At 50.4% G+C, this 24,586-nt stretch overlaps 10 protein-coding genes across 10 annotated transcripts; 3 read left to right on the top strand and 7 right to left on the bottom strand.

Annotated features, from left to right (window-relative positions):
* Window positions 1-327: 327 nt before the first annotated feature.
* Window positions 328-1,866, bottom strand: PtrM4_146630 (Glycos-transf-2 multi-domain protein; the record flags this gene model as incomplete). The annotated part of the gene is made up of 1 exon (XM_001938859.1): window positions 328-1,866. The coding sequence occupies one exon, from the start codon at window positions 1,864-1,866 to the stop codon at window positions 328-330; it is 1,539 nt and encodes a 512-aa protein (XP_001938894.1).
* An 874-nt stretch (window positions 1,867-2,740) lies between these two features.
* On the bottom strand, window positions 2,741-4,986 carry PtrM4_146620 (biotin-acetyl-CoA-carboxylaseligase; the record flags this gene model as incomplete). Its single annotated transcript, XM_066109883.1, has 3 exons — window positions 2,741-4,208; window positions 4,257-4,899; window positions 4,950-4,986. 3 exons carry the CDS (start codon window positions 4,984-4,986, stop codon window positions 2,741-2,743), a joined length of 2,148 nt encoding a protein of 715 aa, XP_065959866.1.
* Window positions 4,987-5,110: 124 nt separating this feature from the next.
* On the top strand, window positions 5,111-5,530 carry PtrM4_146610 (CHCH domain-containing protein; the record flags this gene model as incomplete). The annotated part of the gene is made up of 3 exons (XM_066109882.1): window positions 5,111-5,178; window positions 5,234-5,381; window positions 5,462-5,530. 3 exons carry the CDS (start codon window positions 5,111-5,113, stop codon window positions 5,528-5,530), a joined length of 285 nt encoding a protein of 94 aa, XP_065959865.1.
* A 380-nt stretch (window positions 5,531-5,910) lies between these two features.
* PtrM4_146600 (oxysterol binding protein) lies at window positions 5,911-7,308 on the bottom strand (the record flags this gene model as incomplete). The annotated part of the gene is made up of 4 exons (XM_001938862.2): window positions 5,911-6,615; window positions 6,667-6,775; window positions 6,867-7,186; window positions 7,243-7,308. 4 exons carry the CDS (start codon window positions 7,306-7,308, stop codon window positions 5,911-5,913), a joined length of 1,200 nt encoding a protein of 399 aa, XP_001938897.1.
* A 517-nt stretch (window positions 7,309-7,825) lies between these two features.
* On the bottom strand, window positions 7,826-9,623 carry PtrM4_146590 (Pgm, Phosphoglucomutase; the record flags this gene model as incomplete). The annotated part of the gene is made up of 3 exons (XM_001938863.2): window positions 7,826-9,135; window positions 9,188-9,489; window positions 9,571-9,623. The coding sequence occupies 3 exons, from the start codon at window positions 9,621-9,623 to the stop codon at window positions 7,826-7,828; spliced, it is 1,665 nt and encodes a 554-aa protein (XP_001938898.1).
* Window positions 9,624-10,029: 406 nt separating this feature from the next.
* On the top strand, window positions 10,030-11,906 carry PtrM4_146580 (XPG-I-2 domain containing protein; the record flags this gene model as incomplete). Its single annotated transcript, XM_001938864.2, has 2 exons — window positions 10,030-10,256; window positions 10,493-11,906. 2 exons carry the CDS (start codon window positions 10,030-10,032, stop codon window positions 11,904-11,906), a joined length of 1,641 nt encoding a protein of 546 aa, XP_001938899.2.
* A 612-nt stretch (window positions 11,907-12,518) lies between these two features.
* On the bottom strand, window positions 12,519-13,703 carry PtrM4_146570 (Trichoplein multi-domain protein; the record flags this gene model as incomplete). Its single annotated transcript, XM_066109881.1, has 1 exon — window positions 12,519-13,703. The coding sequence occupies one exon, from the start codon at window positions 13,701-13,703 to the stop codon at window positions 12,519-12,521; it is 1,185 nt and encodes a 394-aa protein (XP_065959864.1).
* A 1,235-nt stretch (window positions 13,704-14,938) lies between these two features.
* PtrM4_146560 (uncharacterized protein) lies at window positions 14,939-17,005 on the bottom strand (the record flags this gene model as incomplete). Its single annotated transcript, XM_066109880.1, has 1 exon — window positions 14,939-17,005. The coding sequence occupies one exon, from the start codon at window positions 17,003-17,005 to the stop codon at window positions 14,939-14,941; it is 2,067 nt and encodes a 688-aa protein (XP_065959863.1).
* A 1,002-nt stretch (window positions 17,006-18,007) lies between these two features.
* On the top strand, window positions 18,008-19,357 carry PtrM4_146550 (CAP59-mtransfer domain containing protein; the record flags this gene model as incomplete). The annotated part of the gene is made up of 3 exons (XM_066109879.1): window positions 18,008-18,574; window positions 18,634-18,859; window positions 18,942-19,357. The coding sequence occupies 3 exons, from the start codon at window positions 18,008-18,010 to the stop codon at window positions 19,355-19,357; spliced, it is 1,209 nt and encodes a 402-aa protein (XP_065959862.1).
* Window positions 19,358-23,053: 3,696 nt separating this feature from the next.
* PtrM4_146540 (integral membrane metal-binding protein) lies at window positions 23,054-24,342 on the bottom strand (the record flags this gene model as incomplete). The annotated part of the gene is made up of 3 exons (XM_001938870.2): window positions 23,054-23,987; window positions 24,037-24,269; window positions 24,319-24,342. 3 exons carry the CDS (start codon window positions 24,340-24,342, stop codon window positions 23,054-23,056), a joined length of 1,191 nt encoding a protein of 396 aa, XP_001938905.2.
* Between the last annotated feature and the right edge of the window lie 244 nt (window positions 24,343-24,586).

Below are 24,586 nucleotides of genomic sequence, written 5' to 3'. Positions count from 1 at the left end.
CCATCGGCGTCTACGGCGTTCAGATGACTAATGAGGAGGCGGTTCTGTTCAACCTCGGTTGTTGGTTGAGAAGACAAAACAACAAAAAACGACTACTTTGGAATTCATGTCTAGCGTTCTAAATATGTTACTGTAGGGACTGGCCTTGTTCATACGAGGCTGGCACCCTGCTAGTAGTTAAGCATTCTAGACACATCATGAGCACCACGACGTTACGTTTCTGTCACCTGAATTACTCTATTGTATTACGTATAACTAATTACAAACTTTCTGAAAAGAAAAAAAAGCGGATTAAAAGGCCACCAAGCATGTACCGTCGCGGGTGGGCTATCTTGTAAGCCATTGCTGGCTCTTCAAAGTCAATAATGCTGCTAACGACGTCCATGTAATGAAGCTTGAATGGAAAAACATAGCAAGCCCCCCATACTGCAACCGCCAAAGCAACCGTTCCTTGCGGCCATAGATCTTCAGCTCATCCATTTCTTTCCCCCAATAGTCTATCTTGACAAACTCTTCTCGAGTTGAATCATCGTCTCGCGTATCGTCTCTCTTGTCACCACAATCCGCATAGAAGAGAAGAGTACGGAACCCTGCTAGCAGCAGTGTACTTATACACCCGAGAAGCATAACTTGAGGCCGCAAGCTGATCGTTGAGGCTTGGGAGTAGACAAGGAAGGGGAAGAGTAAGTTGCCGACGGCTGTGGAAGTCATGTTGACAAGCAAAAACAAGCTGCCCAGAACCGACTTGGCAACGTTGAGGAGACTCATCGGAGTATACACTACCTCCTCTTTCTCATCGACACCCAGCTCTTTTGTTATTTCGTCACCCTTGATGTTGTTCCGAAAATGCGATGTTAGCTGTTTGACAATGGCTCTCACAGCAACTTGGAAGAAGCCCAAGCACAGATAAACGTAGGAGCTTCGTTCCCAGCGCGTGTACATGAGAAAAGCCCGACGAGCGCTCTCTGGGGCGATGGTATGCACAACAGCATTGCTTTGATAAACCGTTGTCCAACCGCTACGCAGCAGCCCTAGTGTCAGTTCGACGTCCTCGCCGTGATTGATTGATGAACCCAGGAAAGTAGTTTCGCGGAGGCCGGCGAACAAAGGTCGGATCGCGACAGTTCGATATGCTGAGAGTGCGCCGGGGAGAATGGTGACAGCACCGCATGCGCGCGACTGTGCTGCTCGAGGAGTGTTGCCGCTCGACTCGAAGAGTATGTCGAGGAGACGCGGGATGAGTTTACCATCCACGTTGAGAGCACTGAGATGGCCTGCCACACCTCCGATGCGTGCATCAAGCACCATGGGGGCCACCAAGTTCGACAGAGAGCTGCGCTCTAGTACACTGTCTGAATCCAGAGAGACGATGAAATCGCCGTTCGCAATTGAAAAGCCGGATATGATTGCAGATCGCTTTCCCATGTTAGTGTCGTGTTTGACGGTACGATAACGGATTCCAGCGTCGACGTACACTGTCGCAGTGTCGGAAATGTGGTCCCACGAGTCGTCTGAAGAGCCATCGTCCACAACAACGACTTCAAGTCGATGTTTTGGATAAGACGACTGTAAGATGGAATGTAGAGCGTAGCGAACAAAGTGTGATTCGTTGTATACTGGGATTACAACAGTAATGTTGGGCAATAGCTGCCTGTCTGTGGGTGGAACGGGTGTGTACGCAATCCACCATAGGATGGTCCAAATATGGTCGACTGTGGTTAGAAGAAAGACGAGAGCGAAAAGAATCTGTATTGGGGTCGCAAAACTAGCCCACGGATTGCGAAGGCCGTTCCATGCATACACGGAACCGCACGTGGCCAACGCGCCAAGAATGCTCAAGAGTCCGCAAATGGTTCGACTAGGCATATTTGCGTTAGTCGCGAAGTGAGAAAGATAATTAGAAAAACAAAGTACTGGTTCCTCAAGTCATTGAGCAGCTCGGAATATTTGTAGAGATGCACGTCGCATACAACAGCCCTTTGCGCTGAACCGCGACTTGTTTCTACACTGCCAGATTCCAATCGGGCCTTTACGGGTGAAGCAGCTGAAGTACGACACTAGAGTTACACGGGAACTTATATATAGTGTTTGATACGAGCTCCCGTTGTCCCGTTGCTGCTATACTAGCTGCTACGTCTTATTTCCCTAGTCTCGGATAGTCCCGTGTCTCAGGCACGACTCGTCTGACAGGACTAACTCCAGGTACTTATCCTGCGTACTACTTTTCTAGAGTCATTCGGAGACGAAACGCGACAGTGTGACGGGTTTGAAGTCTCCGGTTGTTTGGTAAGGTTCCATAAATTGTGACAAGTATGCAAGGAGAGAGAAGCATGACTCGCCGTTGTATCGTATGCCGACATTGGTTACGGACGTATGCTATGGTACATGGGAATAACCCCCATGTTTTAATAAGGTGCAAGGCTAGCATCATCTTCGTGTTCTCCTGGTGAATGGAATCCACCGGAGATTTATGGATTCTTGGATCCTTCCTGCCAACGGGACAATCGCAGTCCAGAGTGAAGGAGCTTGAATAGTGAAAGAATGGGCCCTGTAGTACATAAATCTGGGGGATTGATGGAGTTCCATGGGTATTACAAAAGTTTCATACCTCAAGCGACAAGTGTCACCCACAGGCGGCCCAAAACTCTGCTCTTGAACGAAACAGGAGAAATAATTGCAGCTACGACTTGGACCTGGTCTGAGGTTGGACGCATCCACCAAACATGTATCTCTCTGAAATCTATATCTTTCTCCGAACTAGGCCTCTGAAGAAATCAAAACTGTTGCTGTCACTTTGCAAGGCGACTATCCTGCCTGTGGGACGGTCCTCGTACCCTAGTTCCTCGGCTAAAAGTAGCCCCCAGTCACGCGTGATACCCTTGATTTTCGCCTTGACGCCGCCCTCGCTCTCCAGCGTCACTTGTTGGTCCATGTGGATCCAATAATCGTAGTACTCGGCTTCCATGTCCCGGTTGAAGCCTGTGGAGCAGAATTCCGTGTACAGCGATTCAAACTGCGTGAGAATGGATGCGAGGAGCTTTTCATTAGTGAATGGCTTCAGCGGCGGAACTTGTGAGGAGGCGAGGAGGTTGAGGGATGTGGTGGGTGCAGGGTTGGAGAGATTGATGCCGATACCGGCTATGATGTCGTAGGTGGAGCCAGAGTAACTGCTGTTTACGAGGATACCACCGATTTTCACGAGAGGATTGTTGGAGGAGCCTGGCAGTTGGGCATAGATGTCGTTTGGCCACTTCAGTTTTACGGGGATGTCCTGGTAACCTGGGGCGTAGGTTTTGATACCTCGAATGATGGCCAGGGCAGAGAGATACTGGATGAAAATGACAGGGGCGCTTTGGCTTAGGGCGAACGAGTGCCGGAGGACTGTGGAGAACATGAGAGCACCTGGAGGTGCGACCCAGACGTTGCTTCCTCGACCCCGGCCAGCGATTTGCGTAGTTGCGGTTATGGTGAAGCCGTTGGGTAGTGTGCGAAGCAATGACGGGTTCTTCTCTAGTAGGGTGTTGGTGGACGTGACTACCTCGGCATACATCAAGTGTTTGCCAAACGACGCGTTCGGGTTACGGAGCTTGTTATGGTAGAAATGAAGGTTGGAGTAGAAGGCCTCGTGGTGGAACGGTATCTCGCTTGACGATGGAAGCTGTTTCTCATGCGGTACAATAGATTTTACAACCTTGTCGTAGTCCAGGATCTGATCGGAATTGTTGATTGCAGTGTATTCGATACACTCTTGTATTTCCTCCTCTTTCGTCTTGAGCTTCTTCTTACCACTGCTCTCATCTACTGCTTCGCCTTGCTCTTTGCTTTCATGTGTTACTGCTGAAAGCGTAGGCAGTCTTTCTGACATGGCACTGACCGCTCTCTTCAGTTCCTTCATACCCCACACTGTACCCTCTTTCTCAATGCGGAAGACATCATTTTCTCCCTTGATGTACTCGTCACCATCAATCACAGTGAGGATTTCAGTCCATTTCGCGACGATCTCGGTGACGTCTGCAAGATTGTGAGCTGTGAGATGTAGACGGGAAAGGGACGGTACCGCTTGTTCCTGCTCATTGACTTGCAAGCCAAGTTTCTCAAGGATCAAGCGCATAAAAGCCAGTCGGGTAGCGTCGGTAGCGGTAATAGCTTCGATGACTGTTTCGTATGATGGCAGGCTCGGGATTTTGCTCAGATTCTGTGGGGCGATTCTTCCTAACTGTCAGCAGAGAACACAGCAAATGTTGTGATGGCATTACTCTGGATGCGGACCAGTAACCACAGCGTAGCCTTCACCAACTTTCCGATACACTACTGCAGCCTTGCTGTCGCCTGGGTCGACATGCAAATCTTCCGTGTAGCTGGCCAGAATCTGCACACCTCTATTCTCCAGCTTCTTGGCATCAACAAAGACGCCACCTCCGTTGTAATAACTCTTGAATGTCTCCGCAATTCCATCATTCACATTATCGAAGGCGCTCTTGTGGATCTTGATATCTGCAGCCCTTGCACCAGCTTCACTAGCATATTTGAAGCCATCAAAAGCCAGCCCTCGGCAGATACCCGGGAAGAAGGCCAGCTCGCGATCGCCTTCAACAGCCATCTTGGGATCATCAAGTTCGAACTCGCATTTTGCACTGCCGTAGTAGCCACCTGCGCAGAAGCCGAGATAAGAGCCACCATTGTTAACATAGCGACTGATACGACGGTTACCCTCCCCATTGAGAGTGCGGCAGTAGCCTAGATCAGCCCCTCCAGGGAACACAAGCAGGGCGCAAGTACTAAACCAGGGCTGGTTGATGATGATGTCGCCAGTGACAGGGATGACGGCATAGGAGGGGGACAGAAGCCGCCTCAAGGTATACAGGCAGTGGCGGACAGATTCCGTGGTACTGCCATTTCCTTTGGATGAATCAGCGTTCCAGTCAACATTTTGCAAAAAATACGCATACCTGAATAGACCAAGACATTCAACTTCTTAGTCGCCATGATGCTCGGGATCGTGACGTTCACCACCGGACCGAGTTTGTCCGACCGTGCTCAAGGTACAATCAATCTGCGCAGCTTCCACTTGACTTTACACAACCAAATCCAATTCCAAAGCTCTTCTAAAATGTCAAACGATGACAAGGCACGCGCGGCAGCTGCACAGCTGGTGATTGATGATGAACCTGATGACTGGTAGGTTTTCAATGCGGAGAGCCGGGAAAGAGCGAATGGCTGACTAGAACATTAGGGACAAGCGCATCTACAGCACGGGCTGTGCGGGTACGTTGGCAGATGCGAAACCCGAGCCAAGCTCCAACTTACTCCGATCAGATGAGAATGCGAAATTGACGGACTGTTACTACGAAAAAAAGGATTGGCGAGCCTGCAAGCAAGAGGTACGAATTTGAAGGTTGGGTCCAAGCCGAGAAATGACCGAACCCTGGTACCATCGCCAACACTAACACCATACTGTTAGATGGAGATTTTCCGCCAATGTTGGCAGCGACATGGCAACGACAAGCGGACAGCTTCAAAAGACGCTTGATTTTAGGAGCAGTTTGTTCCCGTGTACGATTATGTGTAATACCGAAGTAAAATGTACTAGCTGCTTGAATGGCTCTTGTGAGCATCACTTGGGCACAGGTCTACCTATCTGTCATGAAGCCGAACCCGTAGTGCTGTTACCTGAGAATAGAGAAACGGAATGGAATAATATTAAAAAGTAGCTGTGTTTCCAAGCCAACACTATCCATCATTCATTCCTAATAGACGCTGCCACCAAGCAAGCGCCTTGTTCATCGGGATAGCTATGTAGTCGATGTAGACTCTTTAAGAGGCCGAACCCCGTTCACAGCGCCACGAGCTCATGCCTATGCGCGATCTATCGGGACTCGAGAGAAGGTGAAACGACAACATTGAGCTGTCTCACTTGCGTTCGTAGATTGGGGGAACAACAGTCGGGTGGTAAGGCGACTTGGCAGTGGTCGCCTTCTGTTTGTCGAAAGTCCACACACCGTTCGTTTGGCCGTCGTTGATGCTCTCGCCAATCTTAGTCGCCAACTGCTCAAACTGTGGGTATTCTTTGGCGCGAGAGAAGAACTTGCGTTCCCACTCGCGACCCTCGTCTTTTTCCTCTTGTCTCATCTCCCGTTGGCGGGTCTCAATGATTGTCTTCTCGGACGAGGTCAGATCCATGTTGCCACTGTTGATGGCGTCAGACACCTTCTTCCAGGCACGCCTCGTCTCGAAGTCGTCTTGCTCCTCAATTGGGGCGACAGTGAGTGGAGTCGTCTTGGTGGACTTGTGATCGAACGTGTCCACGACGGCCTTTGTCTTGGCGTCCCTGATCTGGAAAGCATCGGACCATTGACCGTCTAGTTTGTAGATGGTTTCCTTCTCCTTGCCCTCGGGGTAAAGTACGGCGGTGAAAGAGTTCTTCTTTCCCGAGACCCAGCCCTTGCCGCTATAGTCGATGCGCGCAGTGTATCCGGTAGAAGACTGGATGTAGGTGCAGCCGTTAAGCTCAACATATGGCGAGCCTGTGATAAGGCCTTCGATGTGTAGGGCAGGAAGGGTGATGAGATAGCTCTCATTGTACGCGTCAAGGTGAAGCATGGCATGGCCGATTTGCTATCATGAGTCAGTATTGTGCAAGTCGGGAATGCTCGGGGATTTAGTCACCTTGACATTGATGGTGGTCTTGAATGACGCCTTTTGCGCATTGTAGCCCTCGAGCCGGACGCCATGCTTGTCGTTCCAGATGGAGTAGGCGGTGACTGGTGGGTGGTGACTGAGCGCGTGACATTAGCGCTCGCGTCCACAGAAATCAATCCCGCCAGTGCTAGGCTAGGGGTCGTAAACCAGTGGTAGCAGCTACTTACCTAACTTGCTCACTCACAAGGTGCGTTGTGCCTGCCTCATCCTCCCATTTCCCGAGGAACAGCTCGCCCAAAAATGGGTTGAGAGGCTTCTTCTCGCTCCCCAGCTTTTCCGACCGACTAGCGTATTGCTGCTTCAATGTGCTCAGAAACCACTTCAACACCAGCACAGCGCGCTTGGCAGGGTCCTTCTCGGCGGCTGGTGCGACAAAGACGGAAGGGTGTTCGGTCCAGTAAGACGAGAATTCGGTGAGGGACTTGGTCGAGAGGATAAAAGCAGGCGCCGTCATAGTAGAGAGGTCGCCATTGAAGGATGCGATGGACTAGGCTGGTATGAGTATTTCATACCTTGTCGGGGGTGGCGACTATAAAATCGTACCTTGAGAAAGCTCGTCCAGGAGCTTTTTGCCTGCGGTGGCACAGCGGAACCCTCTTTCTCAGCCATGTTTGCGAATTACTTTGGAGGCGGCGACTATCGATGTCTTCTCAATGGATATGTTTGTAGGAGCCTTTCGCTGGGGTTGTTGCGCGTATATAGGGAGACGTGAAAGGAAAGGCGGGGGGTTCAAGGTGTTGGTTGTAGGGAGCATTGGTGCCCTGTGTTATGGAGATCACTGTTTAAATTGGGAATGACGTCGCCGAGCTAAGCCACGCCGCAACACCGGACCACCCACGCCATGCCTCTTGCCCGGGCAGCGGCGCCTAGTATTTGTGCATCACTAATGATTACACATTCTTGCAAATCGAACCTCTCGACTTGTATTGATCTGGGAACTTAACAGCGGGTTAATAGGTATTGCACCTTGGGCTGCTAGGTACATGCGTGCAGATTTGGGCCATCATTTGTACGGCGAAACTACTTGATTGTTATTTCGTCTACTATGTACTATGCCATAATCATGCTGTCATGTACTATTTATCTAGCCATGCTAATTACATCCCGACACCATGTCGACACGCGCTTACGTCTTGACATCGGGCTCGGTACGGCCAATATACTCTTGGAGCTTCAAGAGGTCCGTCGCGAGCTTGACGTTGTCCTTTAGGTAGTCCTGGGCGTCCATGTCATATGTAGACTCGTCGCTGGTATGCTTCTCAATGTACAGGCGAATGGTGGCGCCGCTGCTACCTGTACCAGACAGGCGAACGACGATGCGGCTACCGTCATCGAACTTGACAAAGATACCCTGGTTCTTGCTGACACTGCCGTCAAGGTCAGTGTATGAGAAGTCGTCTGCCTCGACAACCTTGCGTCCAGCGACGGTTGAGCCGACAAACTCGTCCTTCTTGGTGGTGATGAGCTCCTTCATGTGGCTGGTAACCTTGTTGGCGCCCTCGGTCTCACAGCCCTCGTAGTCGTAGCGGGTGAAGAAGGTACGTCCGTAGGTCTTCCAGAAGTCCTTTTGCACTGACGCAATGCTGGGGGTGGTGCCAGTCTGCTGTCCAACACCAGCCAGGATGTTGAGCCATGCTACGACAGCCCATAGACCGTCCTTCTCACGGATGTGGTTGCTGCCAGTTCCGAAACTCTCCTCACCGCAAATGTTCATCTTGTCAGAGTCAAAAAGACCGCAGAAGAACTTCCAGCCAGTGGGCACCTCGTAGCACTGGACGCCCTTCTTCTTGGCAACCAGGTCGATGGCACCGGAGGTAGGCATACTGCGTGCGAGACCGTAGATGCCCTGCTTCTTGAAGTATGGGATAAGCTCGGCGTGGTGTGCAATGATGGCCAAACTGTCACCGGGGGAAACGAATGAGTTTGCGCCGTAGATCATGTTTCGGTCGCCGTCACCATCACTGGCAGCACCGAACTGAATGCCGTTCTTGTCAACGGCGTCGACTAGCGACTTGGCGTAGACAAGGTTGGGGTCGGGGTGGTGGCCACCAAAGTCTGGCTTGGGGACACAGTTTTGTGTGCTGTTGGGGATACCGAGCTCCTTCTCGAAGATGTCGACACCATATGAGCCAGTGACACCGCTCAGACCGTCAAAGAGAACCTTGAAGTCGGAGTGCTCCTTGAGGAACGACTTGATGAGGTCAAAGTCGAAAATGTCCTTGAGCATCTTGAGGTAGTCCTCAGTGGAGTGGACAATCTCAACCTCGAGGTTTCCATACTTTTGCGTTCCGATTGTGCTGAGGTCGATGTCGGGGATATCGGCGATCTTGTAGGAAGTGAGGGTCTTGGAGGTCTCGTAGATCTTGTTGGTCACGCTCTCGGGCGCTGGCGCACCATTTGCAAGGTTGTACTTGATACCAAAGTCCTCCTCGGGACCTGCGATCTATTAGGCCAAGCTGCATCTAGGTTACTGGTGATGGCTACTTACCTCCGGGGTTGTGGCTGGCTGTGAGGAGGATACCACCAGTGGCTTTCCGTATCCGAATGATGTGACTAGCGGCGGGTGTGCTCATGATGCCATTCTGACCGATCAAGAGCTTCTTGACGCCATAGGCAGCACCAATCTTGGCAATGGTTTGGGTCACCTCAGGGTTCCAGTACCGACCATCACCACCGACAACGAGGAATGAGCCCTCGACGCCTTCTGGGATTGACTGGAGGATACTGGTGACGAAAGCCTCTGAGTAGTGTTCTTGCTGGAAGACCTTGACCTTCTTGCGGAGACCAGAACTGCATGATGAGTTAGCAAGGTTGATTCGGCGGTATAGCTCTATACAGCTATCCAAGCTCAACCATAGAGCATCTACTTACGTTCCGGGCTTCTGGTCCTGGAAGGGCTTCAATTCGACAGTTCGGACGCTCATGTTGATTGTGTATGTACTTGAAGCTGTTTGGGTTCAAGTTGGAGCAATTGAAGAGAGTAAAGGGGTGGCAGCGGGCAACTTTTGAGCTGGGGACTGAGGGGCAGCTCCCCCACCACGCGGGATGACGCCGGCGCTAGCTCACGACGGAAAGCACGACGCCACGTTGACCATGATCGCGAGTTTTTCTTTCGTCAATTCCCAACAGTCGCTGCAACTTGGCGCTAAAGCTGCAGTTCGGGGTCGAGACGCTTCACAATTCCACTTGGCTGGTCCGTCTTTGGCCCTTCTCCACAGGGGCTTCGCTAGGCCATGGCAAATGTCTTACCCCAACAACACTAGCAGCCCTGTCTTTACCATCTGAAGAGATCCTGCACAACTCTCAACTTCTGCACTGCGCCTCAACACAATGGGCATCCAGGGACTCGCTAGACGTCTTGAGCCTTACGCCACGCGCTATTCTCCCAAGCAGCTGCACGGCTATTCTGCCGTCATCGATGGGCCTGCACTCGCCTACTATGCTCACAGGCTGGCTCTCGCTACATGCGCTAGTGCAGCGAGAATCCCATCCTATTCAGATATCAACGCCGAAGCCATTCGTTGGCTGAAGTCACTGGAGTCCATCAACATCAACGTGTGAGTGTACCGTCGTTGCTTTTCTCGCCCGGTCAGTATCCACAGCAGAGCGGTATCGAAGGCCATGGAATTTCGCAGCAAAGCCAATGAGGTGCGCACAAATGTGTTTCATTCACCGCCATTGTCCTGATGAACAGAATTATCTGCTCCTATGCAATTGACCGCCATCTGCATAGTTATGCAATCTCGAGGCAATCTGTGTAATCTGCCATCCATTGCTAATTGCACGTTCTCAGGGCGGCCATCTTCTTCGACGGAGCTCTTCCTGAATCTAAGCGAGTGGAGAGACTATCGAGGACTGAACATAACAACCGGCGCGTGCAGCAACTTCGCAAAACGTATGCAGGAATAACATGTCCAATACCCACATACCTGGGCGCGATATCGTATGCGTTCCTGGCACCAGCACTGCGAGAAGCATTACAAGCCTCGAACTTTTCCGACAAGACCCACGTCGTGCCTGGAGAAGCTGACGACTGGTGTGCCTTGCATGCGAAAGATAATGCGCGATCAATCATCTTCACCAGTGATTCGGATCTTGTTCTTTACGACTACTGTGTCGATACGCTGATTGTATTCCTTCACGACGCCGATATATCCGCTGATCTGAAAGCATACTCGCCTGGTGAAATACGAGAGAAGTTGCAATTAAGCAGCCTGGTACCTTTCGCTTTCGTTGTCAATGAGGGCCCTCAGAATACCGCACAGAAGCTCCCCCGCCTTGCCCAGGATGTAAATCTCGATTCTGCGCAGTACATGGAATTCAGTAACAGATATGTTGCTCAGGTCGCTGCATCAGTCTCTGTATCCGATAAGAGTGGTTCGCCAGTCGATTTGCCCCAGCTAGACGTTCGGACGTCAGAATTTGTACATCAAGTACTGGAGGGTGCTCAAAATCCACTCGTATATATGCCTTTGTTAGTCGAAGATCCCGATCTAGCATCAGCCTGGAATTCGGGCTGCGATATTCGCAAACTAGCGTACTCGCTGTTGGCACCTAGTAACATGGTTGTGCTGGAGTATAGGCGGAAGGCGCAGGGCATTGCTGCGCAAGAGATGCCTACATATCAGGCAGGTGACGTACCGGCTCCAGTTGCTGAATTAGAACAGCAAGTCAGTATGTTGGCAGAGTGGGCCGCTCTGAAGGAGATTGGCCCAACGCTTTTCTGGCCACTTTTCGCACTTAGTCTTGTCCTCGCCGAAGGGAAGAGCCCTCCTACGACTGATTTGGTACTGCGCATAGTCAACGGCGTGTTTGATGAGACGTGGGCTTTTGTGCATCTCGCAGCTCGAATACAAGCAGCTCTGTATTCACTGCGTATGTTTGGTCAAATTGCAAAAGTATGGCTATTGCTTAATCCCACACCGGGCACCAAGCTCTATGACTTGCTCAGCAGTCTGGACAAGCACATGGAAAACTTGCCTCCGATGCCCGAATTATTTGGCGTACCAGGACAGGCAAAGCGAGTCCTGGCCAAGCATGAAGAACTAGAAAGCTTGGTTGATGAGATTTACAAATCGGTTGGCATTGAACTACCTACCGAGATTATTTCGAACAAAAAGAAGAAGCGGCAGGCGAGGGAAGCAGATAGAAAGAAGAGGAAAGCCGAGCAGAGGCAGCAGATGGCTAATGCAAATACTGGGTCGTAGTCACGGCGAGACAAAAAGACTATGTTCCAGCATGAGCATACGAACAACAACTGCGCCCGCACGCCAAAAGGATAATCTTTTCTTCTAATACAGCTTGAAAACAATTATAGAGCCGTATTCGGACATTCTAAATAACTTAATGAGCTTCTATCTTATAGATAATAATATAATAGTTGTTGAGAATATCTGAGTTCAGTCCAGGGTAGAAGGTGCTTGGGAGTCACATGATATGCTGGTGTGGCAGGTACTGCCCGGTGGGCAATAGCACCCACCACAACAGAGTGAGACTGCGACACTCAACACGAGAGTCAATACAATACGTTGCAGCCACCCCGCCTTGTCCCTCCTCCCACTCGGTTATCCATGGTAGTCATACTACTAGAGGGACCTTGTTCCAATAATAGTTAATCTTTATTTTAATTAACTTATTCCTAAGCTCGTATTTGTAACACAATCATAACGTGTCTGTGCGCGTGATGCCCATAATCGCGTGCCGCACACCCCACCAATATCGCGACGACGGCAAAGTTGAGGCTGTGCAGCCACGTACAATAACTATTATCGCGAGATTTTCCGGTGTATTGATCTATAGACGTAGCTCTACAACTTTGTCTATCTATATTTTGCCGGAGTATTGACGGCCCGGCCGCGTCGGGTGGTTGTTGGTGGGGGAGCCGGTGCAGCCACCTCAGCCAGAGTGCCACCGCCAGCACCACCCACGCGTCGTTTTTTTGGCTGTTGCTTTGCAGCGGGCTTTGAAGCCTTACGCTTGCCCGATTGGGGTTGTTGTATAGCCTTTGCAGCGTCGCGATCGCGTCGTTTGGCGTCAAGTTCGGCAGCCTTTACAGCCTTGGCTTCATCCCGCACCTTCTTTGCCTCCTCACGCGCCGCCCGCGCTGCCTCTTTGATCTTAAGTTGATAGATCCTGTTGTTCTCCTTTGCCTCTTTCAACTCTATCTTATCAAGTAGCTCTTTCTCCTTCTCCTTCTCCTTCACTAGCTGCCTGAAGCGGGCCTCTCGAAGCTTGCACGGCGACCACCAAACTGCCCCTGAATGGAACGCTTTTCGCTGCTGTAGATCTAGGGGAGGTTCGTGCCGATTGCGGGGCTTCTGGTGAACGTGTAGCGCCGCGCGCAGTGCGTCCTTCTCGTACTCGGCGATCTCTTTGGCAGCCTGGAGGCGGAGGAGTATTTCTGAGAGGTTGTTGGCCGCAATAGAGCTCGGATCGTAGGCCTGATTAATGAGGTTCGTGATAGTAGCTCTACTCACGTTCACTAGTGGCGGCGGTGCTGTTAGTGTTGACTTTCGGAACTTTTTAAGTACTACTTCGGGATCTATAGGAGCTATCCCAGTGGCTTTAAATGCCTTCAACGCGTGCTTCTTAATGAAAGAGGAGTCCCAGGCAGGCTTGAAAAGACGGTAGAAGTCATCCTTCCTCACAGCTAAGAGACCGTGGCTCGCCTGGAGGTAGTGCTGCAAGCTGAGTGAGTACGCGGCTGCCAGAGGTTTGAACATTACCACATCGAGTGGCTGCAGCGTATGGGTACTATGGGGGGGTAGTACGAGTAACATAATATTGTGGGCGATCGCGTAGTCAATAAACTCCATAGTAACGTGACTCCCATGGCCGTCAAGGATGAGTAAGCGTGTGTGATTGCCGGCCTTCTCCTTCGTATGGCGATCAAACACCTGTTCGAGCCATGCCAGGCCTACCTGATCATTGGTCCACCCTGAGGGACTTGAGGTAACGTAGACTGGATCGTCAATTGCGATATCATCAACCCATCTGGCGTACATGTTGCCCGAAGTAGCTTCGTATATAATCGCGGGCGGTAACGTACTCCCATCAGCACATATAGCAGCGATAACAGTGATCCAATCTCTGTTGCCGTCCTGTATCACTTTCTTAAAGCCCCCAGTCTCATATTTCTGCTTACTAAACACTCTCTTACTCCTCCCGTCACTCCAATAAGGAATCCCTTCTCATCCATATTATATACATCCTGCGCCCGAATATGGTGCTGAGCCATTTTAGTAGATAGTAGATCAAAGTACGACTCGTACTTGTATACAGAATCAGCCCGGTGGCGATTGCGGTCCAAACCAGTTGACCAACGTGATATAATCGCGTCGGGATGACGGTGAAAGAAGCGCGTCACCCAGCTTTGGGAGGCAGCCCTTCCGGCTATAGCACTAGCAAAGTTCTGGATCATAGTCCTCGTCGGTGGTAAGCCAGCCTCAGTAAGCTCGTCAATGTGCTCTAGAAGCTGTAGCTCCTGGTGTGGGTGAAGGAGTTGCTGATTACGTGATTTGGCTTCATTTGAGCCCCGGATCTGTTGATGGCGTCGCGACAACGTAGAGCGATCAACACCAAAGCGGCGCGCAACCTCAGAGTATGTAAATTTATCTCCGGGATCACGCGATTCAATAGCTTCAATCGCAGCGTTGATACAACTCATAGTTGTGGAGTTATGGGTGGTTGAAGTGGTAAGGGTGGATTGGTGTTGATGTTGCGGGGTGTGCGGCACGCGATTATGGGCATCACGCGCACAGACACGTTATAGCTACTCCGGATGTTCCTGAACGACGATCACAGTAACCGAAGCAAATGGAGGCGACTACTACCGCACGCGCGGTATGTTCTGTCGCATACCCAGAGGGACGGCGCCGAGGAGAGATTGGCTCTTGCACGAAAGTGTGCCATGGCTCTATACAGTGATGGTCAATACAAGGGAGCCGAAGAGCTGGAGGTGGAAGTGATGAGGACAAGCAAGAGAGTGCTTGGCGACGAGCATCCTTCTATGCTGCTCAGCATTAACAACCTGGCGTCGACGTATTGGATTCCAGTCCATCACGGTCGATTTGCATCATATAATGATCTCGTTGCATGTATCCAGATACTGCTCTAGAGATGCTAACATCGAAGACGTCGAAATTTCGGTAGTTGCTGTATTTACAACTGCAAAGACTACTGCCAAGACGACTCATTTTGTGAGCATTGAATCAGGATCTATTCCTTAAGCGAACATACACTAAGCATACGCCTTTCCCAACTTCAATTCTGTCGTCGCAATACAAGTATCCTTGAAAACCATTTGCGCTCTTCCATCTTTCAGTCGTACCCAAACCGGTTCTTTGAACACATCGATAGTCTCAATGCCACCTCCTGTATTCTTTAACCGGCTAGTGGGGTCCGAATTCATTGCGAGCGCAGTGAGTTCAGAGGGCGATCCCCAACTGCTGGAGTAATAACCGGTTACAACGGAATAACTGATATGACATATAACAAGCAGAACGTAGAGTGACAGAGCTACTATCGCTGCGATCTGAGTTGCACCCTCAGGGCTGTACGCATAGCCTAAGATGTTGACCTTAAGCACGAATCTGGTCGCGTCTTCCGCTTCAGCCTTGGAGATGTTGAAAGCATGACCTCCATATCCTAGTTTCCCGTCTTTGGGGAGGATTTCGTGTACCCATTTGCCAAGGCTCCATGGGTTCGAAGGATTGTCCAGCCCAACCAGAGTCCCGACAAGGGTCTTCCCAAAGTTCACACGACCAATACCATTCGATATCAGCGTCGCCAAGATGTTCTCGACAATAATGGGATACCACACAGGTTCAGTAGCGGGATTTGTTGTCCACAGTCCTGCCGTCGACGACAGTGTGGAAAAGACTGTCGCATCGGTCGCGTTGGTCACGTCCGAGTCTCCGATAACTGGATTCAAATACGCTGCCCACTTCGCACTAAGTTGAATTGGTGTGTAGGTAGTATTGAAGGTCCCGACGTTGTCGTATCCTGTGGGCTCGCTGGAGACGTGTGTTATTACGCTCCGTGAAGCTTTCATCGTAACGTTGGCATATCGGCTGTCGATGCTACATGCATAATACGCCCCGGGCCCAGAGTTTGACTGAGGAATCGTAGCTACTGCAAGAAGAGATGACTGAGTGGCTTTGAGGAGCTCGATATCGTCTATCCAGTGCACCGATGGACGGTCGCTCGTGGCAAGTACGTCTTGTATCTCAGAAGTGGCGTTGGTATCGTTAATTCGCAGCCAATTCTGAACAATGGCGAAGCTCCCAAGTCGGGATGCAGATCCCGGTCCCCCACTTAGGGTGATATTGCCAAGGATAGGGAATTGAAGGCTAACCGAATCGTTCGGTTTATACTCAGTATCAAAGCAACGTACCAAGACCAGTGGCTGTAGAGCCTCTGTCATAAACGAAGCATCTCGACGATACCTAAAATTGCCGATATCTGCATTCACTGCGGCGTTTATCCAGAGCCTCTCCAGGTCGACTAGCGCATCTGCGACGGCGGAAGGTGATACTGTCGCTAACGTGAATGCATTGCCCCAGAGCAGTGACGACGTAGCCTCGCGCACGTTCCTTGTGCGAACACGAAATTGGCGCAAAGACGAACGGCCGGGCAAGGAAAGCACTTGCGGAAGAGCTCCCATGCCAGTGAGAGACCTCCAGTATGGCATATATTCCTCGTTGATGACCTGCCAGCCACTAGCCGGGCAAGCTTGATCAGCGTTGTCGACTTTGCAATGACTCAGAGCCGTAGATTCCTCGATAAGCGTGGGATTTAGGGTCGACTCTGTGGAATTGATCCAGAAGGTGGTTCCTCCTGCTGGCCAATCATCCAGTCGCGGTCTCATAAGAATACTCGTGGACGGTCCGACCGTCAGCCCTGCAATGGAGCAGCTGACGAGTAAAGAGACGATGGTCCATTTTGTTCGCCTCTCTTCCCACTTGTGATAGATTGTTCCCCATAGTTCTGGTGACCAGAGGAAGGTAAGGTCTTTGAATTGCGTTGCCGAGAACACGGTACCAAAGGGAACTCCACCACCAAACACTAACTCTTTCCGAATGTATGTCAGTGCAATGGCACCAAGAGAGGCTAGCATGAACAATTCGTGCAGTTTGGCGGCAAATTGAAGAGCCGCTAGCTTCTGAGTGTCCTGTCCGGGGGTTCCGGAGAGTTCACCGCCGATGTAGTGGTTGGAACAATTGAGAATGAGGAGAGTAAGTGCTGCTGATACCGGGATAAGATGCACAACGCAGCGCAACGCAGCTTTGAACTGATCTTGCTTCATCACGACCTTTTCCCTCTCAGTGACTTCCCAACCACATGATTTGGCTAACAGGTTAAAGGTAGCCGATAGCCCCAATGCCTTGCAACACTTTTGAATGAAAGAAGGGAAGCCATCACGCGGCTGGGATGTACCGTCACTTCCTCCCCAGATGCGCCTCTGACTTTCACCCTCTGACGACGAGGAGTATGCAGATGGGGTAGAATTCTTTTGCCTACGGTACGAGTGTCAGGAATAGCGGACGCGTCAAGAGTCAAGCACTTACACGGGTGTAGTAACCAATGATGACGCCGAGCTGTCTAAACTTGAGGGAGTGACAGCACGAGAAGAGACGCGCCTTGGCGGTGATGAGCCTAGTGCCTCAAGCTCCATGACACTCATCATGCTATGTGCGAGTGTTATGGGCGAGCCAGAAACGAGGGTTGAAGTGGAGAATATTGAGGACGGTGGTTTGGGTTCGAATGTCCATATCAATTAGGCAGTTTTGTAGTAATGGAAAGTGTATCATGCAGCCCTGCATGATATTCCACCTGAGGCGCCATTTATCCCATAACACGTGCGGCACGGTCGCATCCTTCGAGGATGCAGTGCTAAAGGTTTCATCACCGATCCCACGACTGTGATATTTCCACTAGTGAGCATCACGAGCTTTAATTCGATCACAGGATACCTCGCCCCTCTGTCTGGCGCTTTGTCGAGTGGGGGTGGTAGACAAGTGACAGACCTCAGAATCTATCTTTGACGGCAAGCGCTAAGAGTGAGCATTTGAATTGCTACGTACCTACCCAATGTGCCATGGAACGGGACGTAGACGCCTCGGCTAAACCCAACTGATTTGCGCGTCAGCGGCATACGCCTTGATTGGAAGATAGAGCGCAAGGATCAAGCTTGGCGAGCTCCTAGCGCGGGCCGCCCGCCCGCCCGCCTTACTGTCAGATGAATCCTTCACACGTTCATCTCCCCTTTCCTCCTGGGAATGCAACAGTATGCTTCTCCTAACTTCCAATGGCTGCACTGATGCGCTTCGCTCGGATGCTCCGTCGCAGTTCAATTAAGCAAGTGTTCGTCCTTGCATTCCTCCTATTCCACGTCTTCGAAATCGCCCAGATACTACATTGCCTTTCGAACCCTACGATCGACCATGTAGCTCCACGACCCGAGCGCGTGTACATCGCCAGCCTGCACTGGAACAATGAGAGAATCTTGCGAAGTCATTGGAACGATGCAGTAGTAGCATTGGCAAATGCTCTAGGACGAGACAATGTCTTCATCACGGTGTACGAAAGCGGTAGTTGGGATGACAGTAAAGGCGCTTTAAAGGAGCTTGACTTGGCTCTGGGGGCACACAACATCAGGCGGAACATAACTTTGTCACCCACGACTCATCTGGACGAGATGTCTGTGTCGACCCGAGGTCAGGGCTGGGTCGACACACCCCGAGGGAGAAAAGAACTCCGGCGGATACCATACTTGTCTCGACTTCGTAACTTAACCCTTGAGCCTTTGAGGCAGTTAGTCTTACGGGGGGAGAGATTTGATAAAATTCTATTCCTAAACGATGTTGTCTTCGATGTAAGCTATCGATAGTCAATTTCTGCTCAGGGGTTCGTAAAAGGCTAACGAAAGTACAGACCAACGACGTATTACGGTTGCTAAACACCAACGGTGGGGATTTTGCAGCTGCTTGCTCGTTAGACTTTAGTCGTCCTCCAAAGTTTTATGACACGTTTGCGCTACGGGATGCTGAAGGCCACGAGATGCTCATGCAAACCTGGCCTTATTTCCGGGCGAAGCAATCACGGCGAGCTATATTGGCCAACCGTCCTGTGCCCGTTGCAAGCTGCTGGAACGGTATGGGTAAGTTCTATATATTACTCGTTGTTCTTCGCATCGCCTCCGTTCTATCTGCAGTCGCCGACTAACACATTATTCTCCTTAGTCGCGATGCCTGCCGAACCATTCATTGCTCCATACCAACTACGTTTCCGGGGCATCCCGGACTCTCTTGCAGAATTTCACCTCGAGGCCTCGGAGTGTTGCTTAATCCACGTAGACAATCCTTTCCGGAACCAGAAAGAGACATATGTAAATCCACAGGTGCTAGTGGGCTACAGCGGTGAGGCATACGATGCTGTCCATCCCCAAACACTATTGCTGTCGTCTTGGCAAATTTTCAAAGCTCTGTGGGAAAATCGCATCCGCAGATGGTTTACTTCACCTTACTTCAAAGAATGGAGGGTGCGGAGAAGAGTCGGGGAATGGAGAGCGATGAGTAAGGAACATGAGGAGCATGGTCAGATCTGTCTCATCAATGAAATGCAAGTCCTTGCCGAGAATGGATGGGCGCATGTTTAGGGAACATCGATCTTGGTATTCAGACTGGATCAGATCCCCCATTACTGGGCTAGCTACTAGACGCGCACACCTTGCTCAACATGACCCTGACACAGGCTGGTAACGGACGTCAGACTCTTCTGCAAACGCAAACACTGACGAACATGTCTGATGTTTTACTCTCCTTCACGCCGACTTAGCACGAGATAAGTAGTCGCTTGGTAAAGACATCCACACCAAAAGATAGAACCTGAAGACAAAGGAGCGGAAGATTGCATCAACCAATCCATTAGTCTCGAATCGTATTTGGGCAATGGTGTTCTTGAAGCCATTGGAAAACAATATGAGACGAAACAAGTCAACATAGCGATCGTCTAGCTTAGCAGTAATCCGATGTCGTGGGTTAGGATTAGGATCGAGACCAGCTTGTACAGTTGGCTGTCTCCAGAGCTCGTTACATATCAGACAGCGCTCTGCAGAAGGTCCTGAACCTTCAAGACTTCTACGGTCCCTGGTATTTCGGATGGTTTGTGTTTGAGTCTCACTGCGGCCAGCAGTACCAGTGACAGCCGACCCCGATGACTCTTTAGCAGCTGCAACACCTCTTGACGTTATTTGAGAAGGGCAATGCCGCCTCTTGAAGTTCTCGTCGTCCAAGATCTATTTTGCAGGTCCACACTCTGCCAGTCCCAACGCCCATACTGACTCTGTACCCGTACACCGCAGAGCATGATGGCTGTATTGATTCTAGTAGAGAATAAGATATCTACAACTTAGTAGAGAGTTATTCTCGATACAGGTACTATAACAGTAGTTACTCAGTCTTACTCTATCTTCAAAAGGCCCCTCCTAAACTCTATATATGTCGTATATAGTATACAGAATCATACAGTAAAGAATCGTTTATCTCGTCTTGCAAGACAGAATCAGCCAGTTGAATCGGATAAGCCGGGCACGCCAGCTCTGTGAAATCAAGCTGGGACCATCAAGCCAAGACGCTCTGGACGCGAGGATTAGGCCGCAACTCGATTGACAGAACAAGGACAAAACGACGGCTTTCTTCAATATACTATCCTTGTAAGTACAACTTCCCCGATACGTTGCAGCGCGTCGCGGTTGGATTATAGAAACAACCCCTGTTTTCGACCGTACCGCCAGCGGTGACTTGTGACGCGTATTACACCGAGATACCATCGAAAATCTCACCAAGCGGCGATCAGCCGTGGGGAAGTGGGTTTCAAACAAAACAAGCTATGGAAACTATTGCCTATTACTATATACAGAGATATTATAGTGGTCTCCCGGCTCTGACTGCTCCTGGAGAGCACAAAAGGCGGTTATACTCCAGTGCTCTGCTGCAGCCTTCGCCTACGGAGCTGTAGTAGAATCCTTTTCACCGGCGGTAATGATCGTAAGATAGCGCCGATTGGTTGTAACACAGGTATCCTGGCACTGAGGGAGTCACGTTAGGTTAGGGCTTACCTCAGTTCGTCACTTCTTTGGAGAGAACACAAAAGTAAGGCTTGTCACCATCATCCTCTTTATCTCGATACTCCACACCTTAATACTACACATCTTAATAACATATCATTTTCTCGTATCGATAATGAAGCTCTCATCTGTTATTACACTTTGCTGTGCTTCAGTTGTACTAGGGGCCGGGTGTCACCGCCCTAGGCCGTGTATAAACGGGGTTCGCATTCGCATCCATTCTTATGTTTGATCTAATACATACTAACCACATTGTAGAACTGCATTCCGCAATGGGAATCCAATTGTACAAATCTCTGGGAAGTTTTCAAAATGGAACCGTGTAGAAAACTCAAAGCACCGAGTGGAACGTGTCGCAGTGGCAGATGCGTAAGAAGCCATACTTGCTCATATTGTAATAATTGCTAATCAAACTGGGCTTGTTTCAGGAGGGTTGCCAATGGGATGGCATCTTGGAACGCTGTACGTATTGCGATATCCGATGCTGTTAAGACAAGAGTGTGGGTCTTACGGGCGACGATATGATTTGCATTTTTTATAAACAGACAAAGGAACCAGTTGGATTGGGATGCCGCAGTTGAATCGAATTTGGTGGCCGTTGGTGGATTGTTATCTGTTTGGATTTTGTATGCCGAGGGACGTCCACAGAGGAAGCTTAATCAATACGTGTTCAACGCACTTTTAGACTTCATCTATGTTCACGAGTGTACATTATTGTGTATGGTTTGTTCCACTAGACTCTGTAACACGTCTGCTCTCGCCGACTCAAAAGCCCCTTCACAATGACTCGCATCGTCAATTTTCGACTCTGCAAGCGTTATACTTTGATTCACCCGAACACTCGGCACATAATTGAGTGTTTTTTTTGTTTTGTAAATGCCATATCTTCGTCGATTTTCTATTTTGAGACCAACGCAAAACCCACGTCTGAATACTGCCTTGCAATTTCCATGTCTTGCTTCTGATCTGTTTTTAATTCGCGCCCTCTCACGCCACCACGCATATCCTTCTGCGCGAATTTTCATCACAGTCTTCCATCATAACTTTTTGAAAGGTGGAAGGTAGAAACATGGTAGGATGATGTAAGTATTTTGATTAGAAAGGTTTTAAGTCTGGGAGACGTAAAGAAGGAAGGAAGGGGTGAAGTCTTTTTGTACGCAAAAACAACCAGGGACATGTAGGAGTCGAGGTATTGGTTTAGATCACCCCCGAACCTCCCATAGCCACTTGAGATGCTCAATTTGATCGTCCGAATTTATAAAGAGGGGACACTCGACTCCATGGTGGGCTTACGACCACTTTTCAGAAACAAACCAGCCCCAACAATCCACCCAAAGACATCGGTTCCTAGAGATGCTGTTTCGATAAAGGACTTGCCAAAGTCCCAGGAAGAAAGCGAGAACCAACTCCACATGCCCCTTTCTAGTATCAGTTTTTTACTTTGGAAAAACCCCGAACAAACCCCCCACAAGCACATGGTCTGCGAGAGACGCCTTTTCGAACTCAGAATCGCCGAAGTCATATGGCGTATGCCGTCGACTTTTTGAAACAACACTCACACAGGCAGACATATGTCTAGTCAAGCAGGGAAAATAATCATCACAATCTTCGCCCTCAAGTCTCCAATTTTAAGGGAGAAACAGAGGAAACGCACTCCATCTGACTTTGTAGTAGCTGATTTTGGAATAGAAAGACACAATTTTCATTCAAAAAAACAGAGGGAAAGCACTCCATCAGTTCTTCTGATTTATGGTTTTAGAATAGCAGGACGTAATGTTTTAGGGAGAAAGAAACCGAGAAGAACAGACTCCAAGGAAACAAAAGTCGTTTGAAAGTAAGAAGAAGGGCACTAGGAGCAGAAACCCCACACATTGAATCGACACCGGGTTGATTTTTGATTTTTCGGGAATTTCGAAAAGACACAAACAGGTCACCCCATGGCCCAGAGCAGTTTGAACTTTGGAGAAAAAAGAGCAAATGTGTAATGTAAGGAAGAGAAAGAAGAAGAGAGAGACAGACTACTTATACAGAACTAGCGAGGTCCGTGCTTCCACTCCACCAGAGAGAGTGAGAGCCCGTAGTACTCGAAAACTAATGATAAAAACGAAACCGAGATTTAGAAATGATTGAACAATCCATGTTCTATGCTGTATCCAGGGACATGCCATCCCGACATCAGCCGCTCACACATTCCGAGACGCCATTCTATCCCTCCGTATCCAGTGCCTACTTCTTCGCCCTAGCCTTTGACTTACTTCTCGTGTTCCTACTCGGTGGTGGAGTGTCTTCCTCACTCTGCGGCGCGACGTCCACGCCTGAGCTTTCATCTGCACCTACTACCCCACTATCATCCTCTGTCTCGCGGTTGTCCGAGTCGATGCCTCCGTCAACACTGCGCTCCCTGACCTCATCTTTCGCTTTGCGCTCAGCCTCCCAGCCTTTGACTAGACGTGTAATGTCATCTTCGCGACACTTCTCCTTGCCGTTCCATGCACTACAACCCCCGCATCGCCATCGACCGACATCTTCAAGTGTACGCGCACCGGGGGGTGCTTGGCCGTTGACGAGTCTGCATTCGGAGCAGATCAAGGCGAACCGGTTCTTAGCCTGAGTTTCGTCTTCTCCGAGAAGAGCGTCGAGGATGCGGTCGTACCAGTGGCTTTCTGTAAAGGTAACGGGTTCGGTGGCAGAGTGCTGCTTGGTCAGGTCCGCATCAAAGGCGTTTGGTGCGAATTCAGGTGCTGGGCTTCCGTCTGGGGGGAACTGTACTGGCGGTGCTAGGCCTGGTGGTGCCAAACCCTGGGGTGCTGAGGCATTCGTAGGCGCCCGTTGCGGGGTAGTTGGAATCGGCTGTGTCGTGGGTCGCTGGATGTTGGCTGTAGGTGGTGGAGGCACGCCGGTACGTGGACCTGAGGCCGACGCTGGCCTCTGAAGGCCTTGCGACTTCCTGCGATCAGGCGAGTCGTCCTGTGGCTCCTCCTTTAGTTTTGGCGACGCGCCGTACTTTTCAAGGAGCTGCTGGGTCGAGTTGTACTTGGTCGCCTCCTTTAGTCGCTCGATGGTAGCGTCGCGTTCCTTGTTCAGCTTCTTGAGGTACAGCTCGGTGTTACGAATACGGTAGTCGAAGTAGCTCATGAGCGCGTAGCGTAGGCCGTAGATACTGGAATTATTAGGAGGCGATTACATGACCCAGTCCACGACACACATACACGACAGGTCCGCCAGCGACAATGCTGCCTTCGATAGGGCCCCAGTTTCGCCAGCCAGTCACCAGGGTGAGCATCACGGCGGCCAGAATGTAGGCAAAGCCGGCATAGAGCGTCCACATGACGCGTGCGCGCCTTGAAAGTTGCTTCTGGTTGTCATTTCGCGCAGCGGCTCTGTTGATCTTGCCGGTGAGGGCGTTGAGCGTCCTCTCAAAAGACGCGGCATCTTCGCTGCCCTGACTTGGTTAGCAATTGTAGTTGACACGTCATTTGGGCGGTGCGCACCTTGAAGGGCCAGAACGAGACCATTTTTGCTCCGTGGTAGATCGCAGCCCGGCGGGGGAGCTATAATTCTACCGTTGAGGCCACCGAAGCATGCTCTTGTTTGTGGACCTTTTGAAGCATGCGCGACGTCAGCGGGCAGCCGTGCAGCTGTTAGATCGCCGACAGGGATGCTCAACGGCAAGAACGCTGTCACGTGGACCAACTTTCTCTGGCGGACTCCCGAACACAATCCAGATCTCAACACCGCCCACCCATTACTACACCGCTG

The sequence above is a fragment of the Pyrenophora tritici-repentis genome, chromosome 9 (assembly GCF_003171515.1).
Source record: "Pyrenophora tritici-repentis strain M4 chromosome 9, whole genome shotgun sequence".
NCBI classification, from domain to species: domain Eukaryota; kingdom Fungi; phylum Ascomycota; class Dothideomycetes; order Pleosporales; family Pleosporaceae; genus Pyrenophora; species Pyrenophora tritici-repentis.
This window is presented reverse-complemented; position numbering and strand designations above follow the sequence as displayed.